The sequence below is a fragment of the Neurospora tetraspora genome (assembly GCF_033439725.1).
Source record: "Neurospora tetraspora strain CBS 560.94 chromosome Unknown B0H65scaffold_4, whole genome shotgun sequence".
Taxonomy (NCBI): domain Eukaryota; kingdom Fungi; phylum Ascomycota; class Sordariomycetes; order Sordariales; family Sordariaceae; genus Neurospora; species Neurospora tetraspora.
The window spans coordinates 484,506-502,555 of record NW_026944386.1 but is presented as its reverse complement, the minus strand read 5'-3'; the positions used below and the strand labels follow the sequence as shown (position 1 = coordinate 502,555).

The 18,050-nt window shown below is 43.2% G+C and overlaps 2 protein-coding genes across 2 annotated transcripts; one reads left to right on the top strand and one right to left on the bottom strand.

Moving 5' to 3' along the window:
- Positions 1–9,825: 9,825 nt before the first annotated feature.
- Positions 9,826–11,775, bottom strand: B0H65DRAFT_181888 (uncharacterized protein). The gene is made up of 2 exons (XM_062821521.1): positions 10,874–11,775; positions 9,826–9,955 (listed from the first exon to the last, which is right to left on the bottom strand). The coding sequence occupies exons 1-2, from the start codon at positions 11,652–11,654 to the stop codon at positions 9,915–9,917; spliced, it is 822 nt and encodes a 273-aa protein (XP_062681270.1). The 5' UTR covers positions 11,655–11,775; the 3' UTR covers positions 9,826–9,914.
- A 2,171-nt stretch (positions 11,776–13,946) lies between these two features.
- On the top strand, positions 13,947–17,964 carry B0H65DRAFT_572860 (uncharacterized protein; the record flags this gene model as incomplete). The annotated part of the gene is made up of 2 exons (XM_062830523.1): positions 13,947–14,245; positions 14,322–17,964. 2 exons carry the CDS (start codon positions 13,947–13,949, stop codon positions 17,815–17,817), a joined length of 3,795 nt encoding a protein of 1,264 aa, XP_062681269.1. The 3' UTR covers positions 17,818–17,964.
- Between the last annotated feature and the right edge of the window lie 86 nt (positions 17,965–18,050).

Below are 18,050 nucleotides of genomic sequence, written 5' to 3'. Positions count from 1 at the left end.
TTTCCTTTGTGAGGAGGAGAGCCGACTCCAACAGTCGACAGTTACACCAGGTTCAGACAAAAGGTGATACGTCACAATTCGTCTTTGGTTGAATGGCCAACGTGATTGGTTATTGTGAGTCTGGAGATGTTGTTACCAAGGCCTGAGCGTTGACCAACATGTTCCATCACAAGTGAGATGGGATGGAAAGTGTTGCTATATTGCGCCGATAGTTTTTAAATGGGGCGAAGGACGCGATGCTGACGAGAGAGTTGGTCGTACGATGAGTTGATGCTGGGGAGGGGCTGGCGAATATTCTCGAGGTTGCCGTCGCCATTCCAAGGTCTGGAGATCACTTCCGTAATGTGCACAGTATGTTTCATGGAGTGGCTAGCGAAGAGGATCGCTTGTCGCGGCTAATCCTTTCGTCGTTCACGAGAGGACGTCGAGAGTGGAGAGCGGTTGTCGATAGAAAAACTTGCGAGATGGAAGATTGTAAAATGACCGAGCGAGTGGTCAGATGACCCGACCCCATTACCAAAGCTTCCTAACCCCCTAGTCCGTGTATTTATATATAAAATTGTTCCAACTTATAAAAGAAGAAAATTGATACAATTATTATAATACGTATTCATATAGAGTTAGTTTAATATAGTAAATTATAATATTAACTGTAAAGGAATAATGTAAAACAACCTCAATCACTCACTTAATGTTTTTCCATAAAGAAAAATCCCTAATCGCTCGCAAAAATTCCCCCGTACAAGAATAATTTACTTATACGAATATTTCGAAGACTATACTAATTTAAATATTTAAGTAAATTTATCCTTCATCTATTCCTAAACTATTTTTAATTTATCTTTAAAATATTTTTAATTTACTCTAACTAAACTAAAATAAATGCTAATATTATTACTATTACTAACGCTAATACTTTAACTATAATCGTTAAATTTAAACTATAAATGAAGAAATAATAAGTTTCGTAAATTTATTTATATAGCGACGGAATAAATACTAAATAGCGTAACTCCGGCCTTTACCACCCTACCGAGGACGGAATAGAAGAAGACCTATTATAAATCGATAATTAATAGAAGTTTATTAAAATATAAATTTAAAGTAAAATTTATAAGTATATTTAAACTCTTTTTATAGTTTATAAATAAATAGAGTAGAGGAAGGAATATTATAGTGCTATTTATATATCCTTTTTATCTTCTAAATATTAATTTAAATAATAATTAAATAAGTTAAAAATAATTCGGAAATATATTGAAAATATATTAGGGATTTATTGAAAATAAATTAAAAAATTTATTTTACTATTCTACTAAAAAGGAATTTATATAAAACTCTCTTCTTCTTCTTCCGCTTCTTCCTCCACTTCTTCCTCCACCTCTTCTTCCACCTCTTCTTCCGCCTCTTTCTCTGCCTCTTCTTCCACCTCTTCCTCTACTTCTTCCTCTACTTCTTCTTCCGCTTCGTTTTCTTTCTCCTATTATACCTCCTACTACTTTTCCTATTACTTCTTTTATACCTCTTCATCTTCGAATTCCGACGATAATTCTAATAATTCCAATTTTTTGTCAATAACTATTAATTTACGTTTCTTAGATATAACCAATTATAAAGTCCTACTAGGGAAAGGGATAATTTTAGCCCGACCGGAAGTTATAAAGGCTATTAAACTCTTATACCACCCTAAATTTATTTATAATTAATTCTAAATCATTTAAATTTTAATTAGGGATAAGTTATATACTAATAGTAGTTATATAAACCTTAATTTTAATACCTCCGACCGAAATAGTAAATAAACGCTCCTTAGGAATATCGTAAATAATATTTAAATATTTAACTAAATTACTATAAGTAATAAATATAATTTAAACGAATTAAATGCAAGTTATTAATTTAATATCGAAAATTTTTAAATATTATTTATATTTCTTATATATTAAATATCTACGCTATTATAATCCGGTTTAAATTCCTTCTAATGGTAAAAGATCTTACTAAAATAATTGTATATACGCTCTATAAAGTAATTAATAGGGATAAAAGTTTCGAATTCCTAAAATAATAGATAAGGTGGTAATAAATAGTTCGGATAGCGTTTAAAGTATTATTATAATTCGTTATAATTAAAATAATTAAAATAATTCGAAATCCGGGAAATATAGAAAAAGGAAAGGATAAAGTACATTAATTTATTTAAATAATAATAAATAAACGTCGATAAAGGAATATATTAGGGATAAATCAATAATTAATTTTAATACTCATATATTTATTAGTTTCTAAAGGGGGTACTACGACCCAACGCTTACCATTATCCTCGGATTTAATAGGGTTCTAATCACCCTCACGATATTCTTTATATATATTAAAGGTCATAAATATACTATAAGTAAGTACTATTATAAAAAATAAATCGTTAATAAATCTTTAATTAATTTTAATAAATAAAGGAATAACAAAGGTAGGCGGGGGTAAATAAATAAAAAATTAAATAATATTTTAAACCTAGACGAGATATAGGGAGTTTTATTTAAAATACATTAAATAATTATAGAAAATAGACTAAAGTCGGAAAAAAGGCCCGAAAGGGAATTATAAAATAATTAATATAATTAATAAATTCTTATTTTTATTTATTAAAGGAAATAATACTATTGGAAACCTTTACTTATATTTATAACGTTCGTAATGTAACTTTTATTTAATATTTATATTATACTTTAAATACATACACTTTTTTCGTTAATAGAACTTTTTTTAAAGTAATTTTCATTTTCGTTTTTAATTTCTTATAAATATAATTAAATACTAATTTATAAATAGAATATAAATTGTATAAATTCATTTAAAAATAATTCCTTAAGCAATTTAAAATTTTTGAATTTTTTAAACTCGTCCTTTACTATATTTATATTTACTAATTTTAAAAGAAAGGTAAGGAATTTCCCTTTATTATATTCCTTATTATAAGTTACTATAAACTTCGGGATTATTTAGATAAATATTCCGTCGTTCTAATAGGGGTAGAGGGTAAAATTTATTATATAGAAAATGAAATATTTTATATGGTAATTTATATACATAACCTTTATTTCCTAACTCTCTATTTAATTTCCGTATACTAATTCTTTCCCCCCTCTAAATTTCAATTTAAATTTCAATTCTCTACGTATAGGTTCGGAAAATTTATTAACTAACTAAAACTACCCTATATATATAGAGTTAATAATACTTCGGATAGCGTCCGTCTTTTAAAAAGGGTTGAGGAAGATTTCGAAATATTTAATATTCTTAAATATATAATTGATTATAATAATTAAATAGAAATAATAAACGAAATCGAATAATTAGTTAAAAGTAAAATAAATTATAATAAATAAGGAATATAAAGTATTAAATAATATGGAGCTAATATCGAATATCCGTATGAATTCTAAATTCATTATTTAATTAAAGCGAAAATGAATTTAAAGGAAATTTAAAGGGCTAACGTCCGTAATAATATCGCTAATAAAGTAGAATCATAAAATATATATTATTTCATTCTTAATAGTACTTTAATAATAAATTAAATGCTGCTTCCTATTAATCTAACGTAAATTAAGAGTAATTAACGGTCTTTTAAGATCCTACGTAATATATTTCTTTATGAATATATATTAAATCCAAATTAAGTAAATTTCCCGAAAATAATAGTATAATAATAAAATAGGAACAATTTAATAAATTAAATCTCTACGTTCTTAAATTTCGCAATTTTAATCTTTATAATGTAATAATCTATAATGATAATATAATTTTAATATTTATATTTAATAGGGCGGCGTTAAATCTTTTTATATATATTTATTAATTTGACTTTTTAAAACGAATATAAACAATACGTATAATATTGTAAGCCTAACCATTAAAATATAGGAGATTGGAATTAAATAGGGTAGCAGCGTTATTAAGTTCGGCGTTTCCAAGTTCGGAATTAAATAGAGTAGTAACGTTATTTAATTCGGCTATATTCTTATTTAAAATAATAAAGGGAATATAAAATAATTATCAAGTAATAATTGAAGGGGTATTAGTAATACTATATAATAAAGGATTATTAAATAATAATAGTAGATCTATAAATTCTTTATAGGGGTAAATATACCTATATAAATTGGAATCGACTTTATAATTCATCAATTAAATTATATATAATTATAGTTAATTAGTAAATAATAGGGCGTACAAAATGAAATAAAGTGTATGTAGATTAGATGGAGAAATGAAGTCGAAAGCTTAATATACCTAATATATTATTTTTTTTAAATTAAATTTGAAGGTTAGTATATTACTACTAATATTAATTTAAACCTTTTAAATTTAATTTAAAAAAAGTAAAGCGTATATAGATAAAACGAAAAAAACGAAGTTGGAAGCCCAGTATATATACTATTTTCTCAAATTAAATTTGAAGGTTAGCATACTACTACTAGTATTAGTTTAAGCCCTTTAAACTTAACCTAAAGAAATAAAATATATATAAATTAATCAAAATATTAGAAGAGAATATAAAAATAAATAAGAGCGGAAAGGAAAAAGGGTTACGAATGAGCGGGGAGGGAAGGGGATTAGACGAGAAAACAAAATCGGAAGCCTTATATATATATTATTTTCTTAAATTAGATTTAAAAGTGTACTGCTATTAGTATTAGTTTAAGCCCTTTAAATTTAACCCGAGGAAATAAAATATACGTAAATTGGGCGAAATATTAGAGGGAATATAAAAATAGTAAAAGCGGAAAGGAAAAAGGGTTACGAATAAATAAGAAGGGAAAGGGAATTAAATTTTAAGAAATAAAAATTTAAGCATTAACTTACTTTTATAAATATAGTAAATTATTGGGAATAGGCTTATTAAAGTAAGGGTCCAAATTATTACTTAATTTCGATTAGGTTAAAATTATATAAATAAAGTTAAGGATAAATTAAAAAGAAATTAAAAATATATTTATACTTAATAGTTCGTCTAATTAAAGGCACCTTATTTAATCGGAGGCGGATTTTAAATAAAAAGCTTATAATTTCCTTATTGATTATACTAATAGAATTTTATTAATATATTTACTAAATTCGTAGGTCTAAATATTTATAGTATTTAATATTAATATCTTTATAAATAATACAATAATAAATAACGTTATTTAAATAGCTAATTAAAATATCTTTAGTAAGTATTTTCCTTACTATATAATATTAAACCTATAAAAATATGGACTAATTAAGGATTATCCTCTATATATTACTAATTTATCTCGGACTATTCTATTTTATATACTTCCTCCTAGGGGGTTGAAACCTAATCTTCAATTAAACCTTTAATATTTATAACGTAAGTAACGTTATAAATAGAAGATTCAGAGTAATTAAAAATAGCGATGATATAATATATTATTTAAATAAAATTAGAATATTAATTAATATTATCAGATAAAATAAATATTAATTTTATAATTTTAATTTTAATATAACTAATATTATAAAATATACTTGGAATATATTATTAATTTATTAACGATACTTATTAAAAAGTCGGTAAGTATTAGAATATTAGGAGGGGTTATATCTTTAAATTCCTCCGATTCGTCGAATTCGGCTGCTATACTAGTTATTTATTATATTTCGAATATTATTAACGTTTTATTAAATATTTGGTTATTTTATTTAATTAAACTGAATTTAGTGATTATAATTAAAGTATCAGTATTAATAATAATAATAGTATTAGTGCTCATTTTAATTTAGTTAGGATAAATTAAAAATAATTTAGGGATAGATTAGGAATAAATTACTAAATATTCAAACTAATATTATCTTCGAAATATTTATATAAATAAATTATTTCCCTATAAGAGAACTTTAGGCATACGAATAAAATTATTTTATATTATTCTTCTATAAGGGAATTTTTACGAGCAATTAGGGATCTTTTTCTATGAGGGAATTTTAGAAATATATATTATATGCAACGTAAATTATTAAAGGGGTAAGGGTTAATTAAGAGATTTTTTATAATATAGAGTCGGTTTTAGCAGATTCACTTAGGTCAGGAAGCTTTAGTAATAGGGTCGGGTCATGTGAGTCCTCTAACCAAGCCAATGTTCGATTCTAGGGGACCAAAGGACCCACTAGTCTGCTGCACTGTGTGTAGCCTTGCAGGTTCCCTTACAGCAGTCCACTAACACAACGTGTGCTTATCATAACATGACACTGTCTTGCTTCTTGGTGTTGTTGATGAAGGCGACGATGGGATTCAAATTACACTCAACCTCCAAAATATCATGATGGACGTCTTAACAGGGAACATGCTCACGGGAAGATGGCAGGAGTAAGCGGAACAAGCCTCGGGTTTCCTTTTCAAGCCGGAGTGTGGCTTACGCAGGAATCAATGGTTATTTAGTCACAAATGACTTGACGACTGTTCAATATTTCGCAATATTTCATCAGGGTATTGAAAGGTACCTGGAAGTAGCTTGCCGTGAAAGAATCAGTGTTCTGTTGGTTGTTCAATCTTTCCTGGACTCCTGCCCAGTTTGCTGATACAGTAGGAAGGTACGACACACTGTGTTTTCTCTCCGATAACGGCCTCGCTTCCCTTGATGAACACAGTGACCGGGAACGTTATCAGATCTTGAACCCGTGGAGTCGGGTCTTGTTGTCTTTGAATCTTTCAATCCATGTCCAATGCTCACCGAACCCATTCGATCTTAGAAATCTTCCCAAGCAAAGTTTTTGCCTATTAACAAGTGAGTCAATGGTTATACCAGGCCGGACGCGCAATATGAAATCTGACAAAATCGCGTTTTCGAAGCAGTACGCTACCTTATAAAACCAGACTAACAAAATAAGCAGGATTACTGCGTATAGTGGGTGTAACAACGGCACATCCATCGAAAGAAATCAATTACACTAGCATATGCAATTTCCCCTTGGGTTCCTTCTCCTCCTGTCAGCATCGTCCCAACACAACCGAACCAGAACACAAACTCATCGTCGGCTGCTCATCCCGACTGGACTCCAACTCCAATGATCAACAAAAACAGATCGACGAATCGGTAGAACCCAAAGGGCAAACAGCCAAAGCCCAATGGATTTCGGGCATCAGCCAAAGCCAAACAACGATGCACATCACTGAACGGCACAAAACCTTTGTCCTCCCATCCGTCGCTCGCAACCACTCATGCTCTATCGACCAATAGGGAGAACCCGAAGGTTTAGTGTGTTCTTGTCCCTCCCCCTGTCCTCCGCTGTCCTCTCTGTCCTCCCGTCACTTGCAGCTCTTGCAGCTCTGTCGTTCTCACAGGCTTCGCAGAACGTTCTGGCCCTCCTCCTCTTGTCTTGCCTCACTGTCCGACTGTGATTTCCGAACGGGCCCCTCCTTCCTTCCCCAGACACACGACGAGACGGGCCAGTCCAGTCCAGTCCAGTCAAGTCTTTTTCTTTTCTTGTCTTGTCGTGCTTGTGCTTGTGCTTGTGCTTGTTCGCCTCGGGACTGCTGTAAGGAGCACGAAGAAAGCAAGGGACCAAGGGACCTCCTATGAGTCCTGATCCAAGCACCCGATGAACGATGTCATTACTTTTCATATCGGGGCTTGGTTTCCTTCCTATTTAGGGAAGGGTAGACGAATGAAACACTCGCCGAACAGGAGGCCGGAGCGATGACGGCTGGGAGCATTCCATTGTCATTCAATTCAACAGCACATGCATCGCGAACTTTGCTGTTTGGAAGCACTGCCTGCCGGTTCGTTCACTCCACTGTGTTGAAAGCGACGCTGCGACGAAACTCTATTTGGCTCTCCTGTCTGTCTGTTCTCCTGCGTTCACGTTACACGCCGGCTACGGTAGCAATATTCCAACTTTCCACTTCTTCCCGGGCGGCACCTTTCATCGCGTGTCGAGTGGAAGAATCCAAGTTAAGCAAAAAAACGACGACGGGCGAGTACGCCTCACTCACGAACGTCTGCACGTTTGTGGAGTTTCCTCTTCTTGAATCCCGAAAGAAACGAAGTAAGGTACAGAGAGAAGAGCAGATTGCTACTCGTCTGTTTAATTCTTGTGGTCGCTTCAGGGGCGTAGTAGCATCGCAGCAACAGAGACGGGATGAGATTACTTGCTTGTTATGTGATACGCCGACAAGGCAACAACGCCGTTGAAATCGGCCGGCCGGCCGTCGTAGCGATGAAGGACCTCGTTCATTTACAGTATGATATCGTCTCCAGTCCTCTGCTCACTTCATGAGACGTTGCATGAGTGGTGGGTGAACAAAGCCCCAGCCCCGAATATCTTGGGAGAGAACTGAAGCAAAAGAAGAACCGCCGAGCCAACTACGACGACAACATGCGAGATGCAACCACCCGAGCCGAAGCACACGACACCTGATTTTGTTTTTCTTTTTGCTCTTGTGCCCTTCTTCTGTTCTTCCGTCCGCTTGCCTGCCTGCCGCCCAGGCGTGCGTGTGCCAAGCAAGCATGCTCACGACATTCCGTCTTCCGTCCGGTTAACCTTGATTGATCTTGCCGACGGTACGGTGTCGGTGCTCCCTCGGGCCCTCGGGTTTGATCTTCTTTGGGGAATCCCGAGACCTGCCCTGACTAACAGTGACGGGACTCACGGGAGTGTTTGATTGATTTATAGCGGAGCTACCTTACATTGTACAAATTTGGTATGTACAGCGTAAAGTACGACGACCAGAGAAAAAAAAATGATAGAGAGGCCGGCAAGCATGGAAGCCAAGGTTGAAAGAAAAAGAAGGAAGAGGTTGAGGTTTGTAATAACGATGATGGTGTAAGTATGACGGACGGCGACAATGATGATGACGCCGGTCGGTGATGGCGATGGATGGGTGATTGGGATGGGAATTGCATGGTTAAGGTCGTCCTGACTTCCCCGCATTATACTGTACCCATGATCGACATTCTTCCGTCTCATTCTCAACGCCAAGAAGGACGGGACCCTTGACGGTTCTAGATGTGCAATGACAACACCATCATTCTTGCTCTCTCTCCATTGGCGTTTAACACATCGCACAAGTTGTCAAGCTAACTTAAGCAAGGGACTCAATTTCCTTCCGACTCCGAAAGCTTTGTTAAGCCCGCTTGAAGCCGGCACGCGACTCGGAAGCTCGGTCGGGGGCGGGCGAGAAGAACGTCCGTCGGTGATACCGTTGGTGATACCCTTGACATTGGATTGCTTGATGCCTCGACAACAGTGATTTGATGCCTAACGAGATCCTTTACCCCCCCTTCTCCAGTAAAGATCAGATCATCACGGGCTTTTTTGTTCCAACAACTCCCTCACAGAACCCGAAGCGGCACTACCACACCGTATTCGATGCCCACAGGGTATCCGAAGGTTTGGTAGGCTCGTGGTAGGCTGGCCTAGCTGGCGGACGAACTGGGGGAAAGAGGGGAAGTTGATCCCGTGATCCCAAACAGGCGGGCAACGCAACGCAACGCAACCCACGAGCTCGCGAGCGAGCGGGCAACAAAGAAAAAGATGATCGGAATGATCAACGACTTCGTCCGTGGGGATCGCACGTGCGAAAGGTTAAAACCACCTACATCTACCTCAAACAAGCTGGAGCTGGAACTGGAGAAAGCTCTCGCAGGTCCCTCCCCGGCTCCCGTGACCCGTAGTCCCGCGTGAATCCCGACGATGTTAGCGTTCTTTCTCTTTAATAACCCGATGAACATCCAACGTTCTAGCCCGCTGGTACTCGGCTGGTGCTTATTACCGAGTTAGTGCTGTTAGTCGTGCCCTTAACCAATCAGAAACGCGAATGGGGAGCCGTCGGGACGGTTGTTACTAGTTGTAACTTTCCGACTTTGATGGCAGCCCACTTTCCCAGACTTCACGCGGGTGAGCAAGAGTCAGGCTAGCTTCATTTCCAATATTTTGTTTCTGTTTTCGCCTTTTCGTTCAATACTAGTTAGCAAGTTAGCTGAGCGAAGATCCGGGGTTCGGAATATTGTTGTCGTGATTGACGCCCGATAGGTAGGTGACGATGATTGACGGTGAGTGCAATCCGGGGTAACGCACGTAAGTTACGTTCTAAGCCGTTTCTGTCTTGGAGGTCTGGACTCGGACCCTGGGAATTGCCTCAACTCCACAGACTACACTATCTTAGTCCGGTCTTAGGTCTAAGCCTGTGAGCGGGATCTCACGATGCCCTCGTCTCCTTCACCGCTGCGAGCTGTTGCATCAGATGCTGCTGTCGGGTTTTCGTGGCTAGGCATGGTACCTGTTCGTTTTTCCGGTGCTGCTTTGCAGCTTTGGCTGCTGCTGTACGAACTCACGACGCCTCGACTGCAGCGGACTGGGGCGAAATGACGGACTACCGTATTCGACACTTGCACGCGCATTCTAATGCAAGTAAAACTGCAAGTTTCCGACATTGCGCTGCATCTGTCGTGTGGTCACCCAGACGACTGGACTGACTGACAGCTGGAGAGGCCACTTGTAGCGCTGTGGACATGAAGCTGAAATTTCCTGAAAGTCTAATCCAACAACCTGGATCATCCTCGGTCGTTGATTCCCATGTTTCATGTTAATTCCAAGGAGGGAACTTCAAGGGAGGTGAGGTGATAGAGGCGTCTGCCGTCCCGCGGTTAAGACTGGAGATATCGATGATCAAACTTGATACAGTATCAAACTTTCCTTATCTTTCAACGGACGGGAAGGGCTGCACCGACCCGGATGGACGAAGGACCCTTACCAGGACCCTGGCACGACCAGGGAAAGTTTAAACTTTGACGATGTTTGTCCTCCGATGTACTCTGGAGAGGCTCGGCGTCTTTGGGTCTTGACAAGACCAGAGATCTTTACCAACCGTGTATTGGGGTGTTTCTGTTTTCAGGATGAGGGCATGGCATCCCGCGTCCATGGCCTGGTCTCTTCTCTACAGACGAGGCGGACGAAGAAGAGGCCGGGAGGCCCAAAGCCATGAAGCGCGTCATGGCCGTGGCCTCGGCGTGTTTGTGTAACGGTGTAACAAACAAATATGTTGTCTGCGTAACGTACGGCGTCAAAGCTGGCGGGTGTTTTGACTTGTCGCCTTTTCGTAGGTTGAAGTCAAATCTGCCAGGCTGGCATTGCCTTGTATGTATCAAGCCGAAAGGAGAACGGAACAGATGGAAAGGAGAAGGCTTGGCGTCGCAATCTGGAACTGGCGCGCATGAGAAACACCAGATCCAGTCTGTTTTGCCTGGCCAAGGTGGAATGACGTGACAGGTGGTTTGGGATGCCCGAGAAAATGTTGTTGGGGATTGGGGATGAGAAGGGGCAGGAACAAAGGATGATAGGCCATGAGAAAAGGATGTTGGAGTCTTGGAGGATATAACTGAAAATAAGAGTCTGACGTAGGATAAGGAACTGGAATTTTCAAGCATCGACGTCAACGCTGGATTCTGACACACGCTACACCCTCGGGCTGGTGGGTTGTTCAACCCCACGATGGAGACATCGGAGGTATCAAATGCGAGGGCGATCACAACGTAATCATGCCTCCAAGAGAGGATATCCCGTCTGTTGGTTTTGAGTTTGCCAAGTTGCCACTGTGCGAACAGGTTGTTGCCAGATATTTGCCAGTATCTTGCTTGTGCTTGTTCCATTATCTGAACCGTGATGAGGTGTTTTGGCTTTGTTGTCCGAGTGTCTCCATATCCTCTGAGCTGAGATTGGGCCACGAATTTGGCACTTGCTGTCCATCATGTTCATGATAGTTGCGAATGGAGATAGCTTGGTGTTGAGCAAGACATTTTAAGACATTTCTCACTGCTCCAGATCATGCTTTGGGTGACATTGCAGCAGGAAGGCTTGGCCAAGACCTCGTGCAACCCTGTCCGAACCAATCACGAACCCCGCAGCAAGGGGTCGCGATAAGGAAAGGCCAGAAGGGCTGCCCCACCTGGTTGGTCTTGGCAAGTGCATGCCATGACTGTCTCTGCCCCCGGAAAGCGCGACGTCAACTTGTGCCGTCCATGCTCCTCAGTGTGCCTCCCCTGCACCATAACACAAAGTGTCGGCAGCCTATGCACCCCGATCAAAAGAGAAATGAAAGAGGCCCCGTTGGCCTCCGGTCATGTCGTCGCCGTTGCCGTCGCCGGTTGACGCGGCACTCGGTTGGCCATCTCGGAATCCGATCCTGCGCGTGATTCCCGATGGCGAGGAAGTGGCAGCTATAGCATTTCCATATAACAATGCTTCAATATTTTACGCAGGCGTACAGACATAAGACACAAAGCGGACATTTATGTTGGTAAGGTAGTCTGTGCCTTTCTGTGCCATTTCTTTCACAAAAGCTTATCAGAGTTCGTGCATTTTGATATCCGCTGGAGCCGGCATCAGACCGTAATCTGCTCCCTGCGGCTGGCAACGCCGCTCAATTGCTTTGGCCAAAGCATGTTCAATTGTTTGCCCTCTTAGGGCCCATTTGGTTTATCCAGCTGTTTTTTAAACGTGCTGATTTGGGGTACAAAGCGGAAAATGCAGCTAGAAAGCCACTGCTTTGTACTAGGCAAAGACGTGGGCTAAAAGACGCGTTGTTGTGACCGGGGTTGTGATTCGTAGTTGGTTCTGTTTCTTTCTATCTTTATGCCCTTGCGCATGAAGATAGAAAACAGTAGAATTGGCCAAAATGGGCCCACTAATTCCCTTCTTAGGCCTTCCGAACCGCCTACCTTAGCGCGATACTTCTTAACGCAGCCAAGCTGGGTTAAATGGGCAAACTGACCCCCAACTTCCTGCATGAATCAACTTGCTGATTTGCAGGGGTCGATTTCACATACAAAAGAAAAAACAGCTGGATGAACCAAACGGGCCCTTGATATAGCTCAACGAAAGGGGCGAAACGAAGCCTTGTTTTCGCCTGGAAAGCCTGATGCTCGGGGTGCTCGGCCAGGACATGCTAAACGAAACCGATGTACATAGTAGCCTTTGTAATCTGGAACATGTGTGCGTAATCCGCCGTATTGAAAGTAATACTTTGAGTACCTCCTTGTACCCTGTCAGTCGCCAAGACATCCATGCTCTTTCGTGCTCCTTGGTCCATGTCCGTGCTCTCTTTGTACTCCTGGCGCCAGACCCACCTCCGACGCCGCAGAGGAACAGGCCATTCTCGAAAGTACGATACCATACAGTATTGATACCTTGGTCTTTTCCCAGAAAGTGGATGCCACACTAGCCGCCCAGCACCCACACCTGCGCAGGCCGTACCGCTCCATACATGAATACGACGCTATCTTTCGAAGCCTTTCCTGCCTTTTTTGAATTTCCCACTCGTTTTCCACTCGCCAGACCGGGACCCATTTGCCTGACCCATCGGGGGCTCCACCCATTCTTCAACCTCTGTCCATTGCTCCTCGACTCTCTCTCCAAAGTCTCTTCTAGTACTAGACCACAACACCACCCTGACCACCCCCCCGACCGACACTACCAACTTCCACTCTTCCCTCTCACCGCATACTCGACAAGTCGACATCCCGACTCCACGATCCAACGACTTGCATCCCACTATACTCCTCCCGTCTAATTCACATCCGCTCCTTTTGCCGACCGAAGCCAGCAGCGTGGAGAAGAGTGCCCTAGAGCAGAGAAGCCCCCCCCGGCGCAAAAGCACACGCTACTAGGTAGCGTCCATGGCCTTGTGATATTGTGGCTCTTCGATTGAATCCAGCACCCAGTCACGAAACGGCACCGCACCGCTCCCAGTCAATCGGATCACCGACTCTTTCTTTCTGTCCCTACCTCCTACCGAAACAAACGACGAACTAGTCTACTAGTCCCTGATCGATGCCTCAACCCACGAGGTAGTAACCGAATCTCCTTCCCACCGCTCGTCAGCATGAAGGCGACCCCAAGCTACTGCGACTCCCGACCTGGACCGATCCCTCATCACCACAATCATGGAGCCTCAACAACCAACACAACCACCACAACCTTCGATGTCGTCCTCCCAGACGCCGACTCAACATCATCCGCGGCCCTCGCATCCTCAACTCCACCCCTTCCTTCCTCCAATGGCCTCGCAAATACCGCACCGGACTGCCAATAGCACTCCGGTCTCGTCGCCTGGCCTCTTCAGTCCGAGCATCCCCCGCTCAAACATGTCGCTCTCCGGCCAACCATCGTCCGAGAACACCACTCCGGCGCCGACCCTGCATAGTCCTTATCTTCATCCGCTCCAGAGCCACAAGGTTCGCGAGTAAGTAGTCTTATCTTTGTGACAGTCTAGTCTGCAGCCCCCTTTCCCCCATACTAACACTATCCTACCCTTCCAGAACCCACAAGGCAAATGTCGAACACGATTACACGACCGGGCGCAAGGCCATCAATCAGTACGAGATCATTGAAGAGCTTGGACGTGGCATGCATGGCAAGGTCAAACTGGCACGCAACACCCAGACCAGCGAAAATGTGGCAATCAAGATTATTCCCAGGTTCTCCAAGAAGAGACGGCTCGGAAAGGTTACCGCCATGTCGACGCAGGACAAGAGCAAGCGTGAGATCGCTATCCTGAAGAAGATCCGTCATCCCAACGTTGTCGCCCTCCTCGAAATCATCGACGACCCCGAGCTCAAGAAAATCTACATGGTGCTGGAACACGTGGAGCTGGGTGAGGTTGTCTGGAGAAAGAAGGGTCTCCCTCACATCTGCGCTTATGAACGCCGACGCCAGGAGAGAGAACAGCTGGGAGCCTTGCCGGATGCAAGAGAGGAGGAGTACCTGCGATTCATGGAAAAACGCCAAGCGGAGAAGGAAGCCAAGCGGGCGCATGTGGCGCAACAGGCTCACCCCAACAACGCCGAGTTCTGGAGTCTCGAGTTCGGTACCGCCGATGACGACGATCTTGATTTCCATGCTAGGTCCTTGGGCAGAGACTCGTCCATTCCGTCCTTTGCCGGAGACTGGCTTGGCCTTTCATCCAGAGTGACGTCCCGCGCGCCCTCACGGACACAGTCGATGAAGTCTATCTCCCGATCCAACACCCCCCAGCCTTCCGAGCCCGACCTGGCTTCGATTGCCTCGGTTGTTCCCGAGATTGACGAAGACGAGATGGAGACGCCCCATGGACACTCGCACATCAACCAGGATTCTGCGGTTGAGGGCACGCTGTTTGCCCCCCGCGAGGATGAACCCAGCCTCCGCAAGAGGTCCCCAAGCATGGCCGACTCCATCCTGTCTCACATGTCGTCGGTTGACTACAACAGAGTGCACGACCCTTTCGTTGACGATTACTCGTATGTACCCTGCTTCACAATCGACAAGGCCAGGTCAGCTTTCCGCGACACCGTCCTCGGTCTTGAGTACCTCCACTACGAAGGCGTCGTGCACCGTGACATCAAGCCTGCCAACCTGCTTTGCACCAAGGATCACCGAGTCAAGATCTCCGACTTCGGCGTCTCCTACTTTGGACGGCCTCTCCGCGATGGTGAGCCCGATGAGCCTGTTTCCGAGTCTGAAGCCCGCGACTTCGATAACGACCTTGAGCTGGCCAAGACGGTCGGAACCCCTGCTTTCTTTGCCCCTGAGCTCTGTTACACCGACACCTACGACGACCGACCTGGCCAGCAGCCCAAGATCACCGAGCAGATTGATGTGTGGTCTCTAGGAGTTACTCTTTACTGCTTGATCTTTGCCCGCATCCCCTTCCTGGCGGAGGACGAGTGGCGCATGTTCAAGAAGATTGCTACGGAAGAAGTCTACATCCCGAGACAGCGCCTCCGCCCCGTTGATCCTTCCACCAAACCTGACGAAAAGTCCCTGTATACACGAGTGAACCGAGATCCTTACCGCAACGATGACGAGCCTTTGTACGAAGAGATTGATAACGACCTCTACGACCTCCTCAGCAAGATGCTCATTAAGAACCCAGAGAAGCGGATTCGCCTACGTGACGTCAAGAGGCATCCATGGGTCCTTAAGGGCATTGATAACGTCATAGCCTGGCTGGATGATACCGATCCGTCTCGGCGCACGGCAGGTAGGAGAATTCAAGTCGATGAACGCGATATTACTCAGGCCGTTGTGCCCCTCACCTTTGTCGAGCGGGCCAAGTTGGCTTTCAAGAAGACAGTGACCAAGTTCACGCACAGGGGAGACCGTTCAGAGAGCGTGTCTTCACGCAAACGTGCCACGAGCAGCGCCGCCAGCTCATCGGCAGAGAGCCCCGCCGTTGGCATACCCACCCCTGGTGTGCGTGACGGGCGGCGCAGAAGCTTACGCCCCGACGATTACTTTTCCAATCTTTCGCAAATCTCGACAGGGTCGCACCCGTTGACCCAGAGTGTCACTGCCAGCCCTTCACACTCGCCACTTGGAGGCTCACCAGCTTCAGCCGTGCCAGAGCCCTCGACCTCGGCCGTCAGCAAGCATTCGACCACACGTCAACTACGCGAGTTTTTTTCTAATGTGCGAGAACGAGACGAGGTGCCCGATCGCACTTCCATGAGATCACGAAATCGTGGCCACGCCCGGTCCGCTACCAACACTTTTTTAAGCCTTACCCCAACCACGGGCTTCGTACCGAACCACTGTCAAACCGTACCACCTACTCCTCTCTATGGCATCGCGCCAGAAGATCCAAGCAACGCTCTCAGGAAGACGCGCGACATGAAGCCTCCCGCTGACGACACTAGCCGAGCACGTTCCGTTGATCGGGGGTTGTTCGCTAGTGACGATAAGCGGGCTGGACCTAGGGTCGCTCTCAGCACTGCTGTCGCACCCGGCAATGTTCAGATGCCCCAAAGACCACGTATCACGCATTCGATCGACCTCGCAAAGGTCTCAGAGCAGTTGGAGGAGCAGAGCCTGCCGCCCACTACGCCTGCTACCAGCATCTTCCACCATCACCACCACCAATCTGAAAGCAACATTATCGACAGGCAACGTCCGATGGTTGAACTCGATGAACGCCCACAGACAGCACACCGGATCGAAGACTTCATCAACGCGAAGGACCTGTCCCAGCTTATTCAGAACCGAGAACAGCTTCCCCCAGCGCAGGATCCCGACAATCACACCTTGAGAGGAAACCACGAGTATCATGCCGCCGAACCCGCATCTGTTCCTTGCCCTCCTTCACCCGGAGATAACATTTTCAGCAGGGCACAATCTCGCCGAGGCACGATCAAATCCGTCGTCTCATCCAGCACAACGTCCATGGGAGCTTTGACGTCCCCGCTGACTAGTCCTAGCGAGGCAGCAAGCCCGCAGTATTGCTCGAAGCAAAATCTAACTAAGGACGCCGTGGAGCAAATCCTAGCCTTCCAGTCTGACCCTTCTCTACCAGCTCTGCTCAGCAGCACCAGCTCTGTGTCCGCGGACCCAGAAGGCGAGTTCCTCGGCAACCCAGGAGTGGTCTGTCGGTCATCAGTCATTGACACATCTGACTCTCTTACACCCCCAGCTTTCTCAAAGGAGCCTGTGGCTGGCTTCCCGCTTGAAGAACAGCAGGAGCAGGTTACACCAACTGCTGTGCCCATTCGTGTGACGGATAATAATAAGCCGGCTGTTAAGCACAACCCGTTCTCTCATGCGCGGGCAAAGAGTGCCTACCACAGCAGCCATCATGATGATGACGACAGCGATAGTGATGAAGGGTTGGTCATGGCTAGGCGGAAGAAGAGCCCAACAATTTCTTCTCCTTCACCTGCATCGACTTCCAAGGAGCCCATCTCCATGGGAAGATTGGTCACTGGCGCGAGGCGTCGGGACACCAATGCTAGCGTGGGAAGCACAGACACTGCCAAGAAGCTCGTTGTGGAGAGCGACTGAGCTTTGTTACTTTAGTGCAGCTGTGCCGAAATGCAGTGGTTCTTTTTCTCTGCCTTTTTTTGCTACTCTTTTCCTTCTTCGAGTCTATATTTTACTCCTTTTTTTACATCATCATTATCATCAGCAGCAGCAGTAAAGGAGACGTTAGCATGGAAACAGCACGGCAAGGGCAAAGGGAACAGCATCAAATCGCGGTTTACTTTATTAGCATGGAGGAGCAAAGCATTGTATGA

Coding starts and splice junctions, on each gene's coding strand:
- B0H65DRAFT_181888 (XM_062821521.1), bottom strand. CDS start 11,654: ATGGAACAAGCACAAGCAAGATACTGGCAAATATCTGGCAACAACCTG. Junction 9,956..10,873: donor CAGAAACACCCCAATACACG/GTTGGTAAAGAT, acceptor TTGAACGAAAAG/GCGAAAACAGAAACAAAATA.